The 7,500-nt window shown below is 36.4% G+C and overlaps 1 protein-coding gene across 1 annotated transcript in view; it reads left to right on the top strand.

Annotated features, from left to right (window-relative positions):
• LOC144960390 (uncharacterized) overlaps nucleotides 1-7,072 on the top strand; it is a 19,353-nt gene extending 12,281 nt beyond the window's left edge. The window contains exons 4-6 of the mRNA XM_078893473.1: nucleotides 331-439; nucleotides 5,917-6,027; nucleotides 6,849-7,072. Coding sequence (XP_078749599.1) covers nucleotides 331-439; nucleotides 5,917-6,027; nucleotides 6,849-7,072 — 444 coding nt within the window. The remainder of the gene's footprint in view (nucleotides 1-330; nucleotides 440-5,916; nucleotides 6,028-6,848) is intronic.
• The last annotated feature ends 428 nt before the right edge of the window (nucleotides 7,073-7,500 follow it).

The raw sequence follows: 7,500 nt of genomic DNA, 5'->3' as shown, positions 1-7,500 counted from the left end.
CTCTCATCGTCCTCAGGTGTAAAATGAGTACCTGGCCGTTAACAGCGTTGTCTTTATCTGAAAAATTGTAATATCGCCTAATAGGCGTTATGTCCTGTCCTACGTGTTAAATGTTGCTGTTGACTAGGGACCCCTTGTAAAGCGCTTTGCGCACATTTAAAGGATATTGCGCTATATAAAAGCTCATTAAAAAGTTTTTTTCACTCAGAATTCATGGAGTTGATCGCCATCACTTTGCATATGAAGAGAACGATCGGAATCCCTTGTTATTGCGCTATATAATTGCTCAAGTTTTGCTTTATAAAAAAATCTTTTCCTGTCTCATTTTAGGACCAGCAGTTTATTGTGACGAAATCGAGTGCGCCTCATGGTGAAATTGAGTTTGACTATGTCTTCCCTTCCATAGACACATTGGAGGTGAGGAGAAAATCAACTTCAAGTGAGTATTCCGTGTAATGAAATGTAATGTGTAATTCATTTAGACCTTATACAACGTGCAGAATCCTCAAAGTGCTCAAAAAACATTTTACACAGACAAAGTAAGCAATATGTAAAAACACAAATACTCTCAGTGCTGATGGTTTTCCTCGGATCCTCGGAAATCCGCGATTTTGGAGTCCAGAGGAGGAATTTCCTCCTTTTAAAAATTACATTTTCTCGAAACAATGTGCTAGCAATGAGAGAGTTGATGTGTGGTGGAACACACAGGTGCAGTTTCCCACTCTCCAGAAGTTAGCTAGAGTATCAATGATAGTCTATCATCTCAATTACTCTAAAAGTGGGGTTTAGTGCAGTAAAATGGGGATTTAACTCTCTCCTTACCAACTATTTTCAGAATTTTACCCTAAACTTCGTGCTCACCCAACACAAAAATAGAGTTTTCAATCAGATTAGCAACGAGTATATTCTGTATCTTGTTCAGAAAAATGAGCTCTGCAACACAGTGTCGAGTTTTTATAGCTAGATATGACTATAACAAAAGGGAATCAGAATAAGAAAATTGTTGGCTGCATCGTAACGAATGTGACGATTTTCCTATGGGTGGTAAGGAGGGGGTTAAGGCAATTGTTCAGCATATTCCTACTTTTTCACTCATCAGCACTGATTCCTACTCAAAAGCCTACCTGCATTGGAATGTTTTCAAATGAGAAAGAGGGAGAGAGAGAGGGAGAGAGAGAGGGGAGAGAGAGAGAGAGTGGAGAGAGAGAGGGAAAAAAAGAGAGAGAGGGAGAGAGAGAGGGAAAAAAGAGAGAGAGGGAGAGAGAGAGGGAGAGAGATGGAGAGCGAGGGAGAGAGAGAGAGGGAGAGAGAAAGAAAAGAGAGAGAGGGAGAGAGAGAGGGGAGAGAGAGGGAGAGGGAGAGTGAGAGGGGGGTTAGAGCGAGAGGGAGGGAGAGAGAGAGGGAGAGCGAGGGAGAGAGAGAAAGGGGAGAGAGAGAGAGGGGAGAGAGGGAGAGGAAGAGAGAGAGAAAGAGAAGAGAGAGAGGGAGAGAGATAGATAGAGAGGGGAGAGAGAGGGAGAGAGAGAAAGGGGAGAGAGAGGGGGAGAGAGAAAGAGGGGAGAGAGAGACGGAGAGAGAGAGGGGGAGAGGGGAGAGAGATAGAAAGAGAAGAGAGAGAGAGGGAGAGAGAGAGGGAGAGAGAGATAGAGAGAAGGAGAGAGAGGGAGAGGGGAGAGAGAGGGGAGAGGGGAGAGAGATAGAAAGAGAAGAGAGAGAGAGGGAGAGAGAGAGAGGGAGAGGGAGATAGAGAGAAGGAGAGAGAGAGAAGGAGAGTGAGAGAGAGAGAGAAAGAGAGAGAGGGGGGGGGGAGAGACAGATTTTACCCCGATAGTTAATATGTTATGGGATATTAATGAGTCATTCATTTTGGAATCAGAATGGTCTAACAGGTGTTTAGCAAATTTTTTTTTTTTTTTTTAATTAAAAAAAATGGTTTTACGTCGCTTGCAACACATTGAAGTTTTATCAGCGCCAGTAAAAAGGAAGAAAATAGGATTGTAAAAAGTTCTAGAATTCCAATTAAAGATCCAAGAAAAAGGCAGACAAAGGAGAATTGGTTCAAATAAGAAACAGGTGTAGATTCCAAAACCACTCTATCAAAGTACTTATTTTGAGATCACCGAAAAGTCTCATCGAGACACAAGCACAGGTCCCAACTAAGAGGAATACACTCAAATGTTTACAAATCGTATATAAAACATAAACAAAACATAATACAGTGCATAACAGAGAGATCATTTACAAGGGAAAAAATATCATCTCCCAAAACTATCTATACATTTGCATAGCAAATTTGTTCCATGCTTTAACGGTCCGGTCATGAAAGACTTTTCAGCTAGCGATAGTTTACATATGTGACCCACTGTCTCAAAACGGTATTATGTCGGAACGAACCAGATGTTTAAAAGCCGAATTTAATGTTAAACTGGTCAAAAACATAAATAATTGGTATTCGCACCCTAAAATAAAACATACAAACTCAACACAACTCTCATATTTCTGGGTATAAATTCAATTTTCAACATCTCAACCATCCCCACTTAATACCGTTTTGAGGCGAAGGGTCACATATTGGATGTTAATGAGTCGTACATTTTGGAATCAGAGTGGCCTAGCAGGTGTATAGAATTCAAGAAACTCGCAGAGGTAAGATGGCACTATGTGCGGCTATGTGGTCTAGTGGTATGACACTCGCTTTCGGATCGGAAGGTCCTGGGTTCGAGCCTCGCCCTCGGCGCATAGTTGAGTCCTTGGAAAAGGCTCTTTACTCACATTCTCTCACCGTACTCAGGTGTAAAATGAGTACCTGGCCGTTAACAGCTTTGTCTTTGTCCGAAAGCGAGTGTCATACCACTACACCACATAGCCGCACATAACAAACATGTTTTTTCTTTAAATGTTGTCATGTACAAAGAAAAAGAGAATTAAAAAATGAAAAGAATGGGATGATTTTCCTTTGGTTGCTAAGAAGAGGGTTTAATGGTTGTTTCAGTGTTTCATTTTCTTCCAAGAAAATTAATAATAATAATAATAATAAATAATAATAATAATAATAATAATAATAATAATAATAATAATAATAATAATAATAATAATAATAATAATAATAATAATAATAATAATAATAATAATAGTAATAATAATAATAATAATAATAATAATAATAATAATAATAATAATAATAATAATAATAATAATAATAATAAAATCACAGTTGCTCGTTAAAAATTCGAACACCATGTGGCAAAAATGAATTAAGGTGACGTGTTGTCTTTAATTTTAACGAGAATTCCAAGCATAAGTATTTATATATCCATCAATCCTGCTCAAAGCGCTTTACAAGGGTACCCAAGCCAACACCATTTAAAATGTGTATGAAGAGACATGGTGACAGTTAAGCAATATTACAATGTATCTTCCGACAGAGGCAAGGGTGTACATGGTCAGTCACTCATTTTAGTTCTGAGTACAGTGAGAGAATGTGAATAAAGAGCCTTTTTTCAAAGACTTAAACACGCATTGGACTCGAACCCAGGACCATTTGTGACCCATCGTTTCAAAACTGTATTATGTCGGAACAAACCTTAAAAGCCGAATTTAATGTTAAAACTGGTTAAAAATATAAATTGTTGGCATTAGCACGCCTAAAATATGGTATCCGTTCTCCTCAATAAAACATACAAACTCAACATAAGTCTGATATTTCTGGCTATAAATTCAATTTTCAACATCTTAAACAACCCGACTTAATACCTTTTTGAGGCGAAGGGTCACAAATATGCATTGGACTCGAACCCCGGAGAATTTAAACAAAATCCATGTGTCATACCACTAGATTACATAGCTGATTTTAAAAATCTGCTTTGTCGGGTTCTTTTCATTATTTGGAAAAATCTTTTTTTTCACAATTTTTTTCCTCATTTATTTATTAACTCAAAGAGGAACATACTTGTTTTTTGTTTGTTTTTGTTTTGTTTTGCTTCAAATAAAATAATAAAAGAAAAACAACAAAAACCTTTGAGTGTTTTAAAAGTTCTAACGTTCCAAGCTTGTATGGAGACCAATAAATTGCTTGTATGTTTTAAATCACTAATAAAAAGCCCGCAATTTCGCGGGGAAAGAACTATTGTCATTCGATACTGTACTCACCATCATTTAATGAGGGCAGATTGGTGAACAACGTTGTCTGTGTAATTTGGTATATCTTCGGTTGATTTTTCTGTGCGGCCCAATAATATATTTAATAATATATTCCCTCAACAAACCCCAAGAAAAAATTAAACCTAGTACCTTTGATTAACCCCAATAGGAAAAACAAACACCCTAGCACTTTAATAATACTTATGACTAACCCTAATAGGAAAAAAATCATCCGATCTCGAGCTAACCCTAATAGAAAAAATCATGACAAATTGAATAAATAAACGCCTGACAAAAGATCAAAGGTGAAAATACAAATTTAAAGAATACTGGGGATGTAGGAGCTTTCGGAATGTCTCCCCTTTACTTAACTTATGGAAAAACAAACTTCCTAGCACCTTTAATAAGACTTATGACTAACCTCTCGAGCTAACCCTAATAGAAAAAAAAAAAACAACTCTCGGACTGCTTTGCACTACCTTTCAATATTTAACAAATCAAAATGGCGGCTGAAAATCAAAACAATGGTCAAATTAAGAAATTTTAAACTTTCACAAATCTATCAAGGTTTGTTCTAGAGTTTTTAAAATACTTCTAGATATAATGACAAATTGAATAAATAAATGCCTGACAAAATATCAGCGGTGAAAATACAAATTTAAAGAATACTGGGGATGTAGGAGCTTTCGGAATGTCTCCCCTTTACTTATGGAAAAACAAACATCCTAGCACCTTTACTAAGACTTATGACTAACCTTAATAGAAAAAGAAATATCCTCGATCTCGAGCTAACCCTAATAGTAAAAAAAGAATCAAAATGGCGACTGAAATACCTTCATGTGATCAAGTGAATAATATCACTATGAATGCCACGATTTGCTGAAAAATGCCAACACCCACACACACATGTATACACGACACACAACACACACACACAAACACAAACACACACACGCACACACACAAACATACACGCAATTAGAACATACATAACAACACTGATCACCGCTAAATCAACAACACAACGGAAGTAATAATAATACTTGATGTCATAAATAGATGACGCAAATTGACAACTTTTTACAGTGTCAAAATTAGTTGATTTTGGGAGTCAAGTGTCGTCGTTGGTACATATTTTATGATATCTGTTTGACTCAACGAACTTTCAAACTGACTTTAAATTATAAAAGGAAATCAAGTTATCTGTTTATCTATCTGTAAAAAATACATTTCTAATTTTCAAATCTTTCAGTAGAGTTGTGCGCCGTATCAATTTTTTCATTGACTCAAATGTTCTCTACAATGCTATATTTAAAAAAAAAGGATTTTCTATCTGGATATATGATTTAGTGGGTTTTGATAGTTATCTCCTGTCTTTTTCACAAGCTGAAACTAAAAGGCTATTAATTCGTACAATAAGAAAAAGACAAATGCAATTTTTAGGACACCTAAATCGACATAGATGTATTGAACATCTTGCTCTCACAGGAAAGATAGAAGGTAAAAAGAGTAAAGGTAGACCAAGAAAAACATATTTGAATAGTTTGAACAGCTGGGTGACAAAGAAAGAGAAGAGTAATATTAGTTTTCTGAGGTTATCTGATCAGAGAGATGAATGGCGTATCATGATCACCGATGTCTGGCACAGACTTGGTACTTGAAGAAGAAGAAGAAGATAGTTATCTCCTAGCTAAGCCACAAACAACAGGATAAAAAATAATGGTTAAATGTTTTGATGGAAATACCATGTACTGTTTTATTCCTCTTTCAATTTAGAGGACGTGGTAAAATGCACATCCGAGCCTCTGCAGGGAAGTGACGTAGCAAAGCAATTTCAGATTATTCCTGATCCCAAAACCGGAAATTTGAATATACCTCTTAGTGACAGTAAGTTATCATCATTATAATCATCATCGTCATCATCATCATCATCATCATCATCATCATCATCATCATCATCATCATCATCATCATCATCATCATCATCATCATTATCATTATCATCATCATCATAATCATCGTCATTGTCATCATGATTATTATCATCATCTTCATAACCAGCGTCATTGTCATCATCATTATTACCATCATCAACATGATCCTACTCGTTCTCCTCCTCACCTTCATCCTCATCATCATCTTCGTTGTCTTCTTCTTCATCATCATTTTTCTTTGGTCACTTTGGATATATATTCTAAGTTCTATTATCGTGGCTTGGTGACTTATCGACACGGTTTCACGTCTTGACACAAAAGTCAAACAATGTCAAGAGTGGTCAGTGGCTGGATATGTGACGGCCACCGTGAGAAATTCTGACCCTGATGTTGTGTCCTTGGGTAAGACTCTTAACTAACATTACCGCTCTCGACTCAGGCGTGAGTTGGTACCTGGCTATTGGCATTAATGGTTAGTACAAAAAGTAAGAGTTAGTAGAAAAATAAAGTGCTCCAGTGCTAGTACAAAAAAGATTCCTAACAGACGGCTGGTACTGTATGAAATGGAACTATACAAGGGGTCCCAAGTAGAGCTGGGGCGGGAATTGTTTTTTTTTTAAAGTCCTGCGAATGCCAAGTCTTTTATGGAAAGGTCTTTCGAACTTCAAGCCGCTCGGTCTGTTTTACTGTCATGGCACAGACGAAATCTAGATGAAACGTTTTGTGACCTAGATGAATCATTATGTGACCTAAATTAATCATTTTGTGACCAAGATGGATCATTTTGTGACCTAGATGAATCATTTTGTGTCCTGGATGAAACGTTTTGTGACCTAGATGAAACGTTTTGTGACCTAGATGATACGTGTTGTGACCTAGATGAAACGTTTTTTGACCTAGATGAATCATTTTGTGACCTAGATGAAACGTTTTGTGACCAAGATGAATCATTTTCTGACCAAGATAAATCATTGTGTGTGTGCAAGCCATGCGGGTAAGTACTGCGCATGCCAGTCAGTAAAAAATAAAAGAAACAGCGAAGCTGCGTTTGAGAAAAAAAAACAAAAACCGAACAATAACCCCAACAACTTAACCTTCCAAATGCGAAGTTCAATCTTAAAAGAAAATCTTACTGTTTTCATCAAAAGACAAATAACGACAATGCAATTATAGTTTAATCGAAACTTGGGTTGTAGTGGTGAAAACGGTTTATTCTGCATTAATAATAATAATAAAGGGAAACTATTCAAGGGGTGCAGCGCAAAGGCCGTAACGTCAAAAATTTCAATTTTGCGTTTTTTACATAAATCAACTTGAATTGGAGTAAGGTTTATTTCTTCAATAAAATATATTCAAAAATATTAAAATTTAAATTTAATTTTTAATTAATTAAAACCTGAACACCGTAACGTTTTGGCGGAAATGT

Source organism: Berghia stephanieae, chromosome 15, assembly GCF_034508935.2.
Source record: "Berghia stephanieae isolate SIO BIC M18660-M18661 chromosome 15, UCSD_Bste_1.3, whole genome shotgun sequence".
Lineage (NCBI taxonomy): Eukaryota > Metazoa > Mollusca > Gastropoda > Nudibranchia > Aeolidiidae > Berghia > Berghia stephanieae.
The sequence above is the reverse complement of the archived record's forward strand: the minus strand, read 5'-3'. Positions and strand labels throughout refer to the sequence as shown.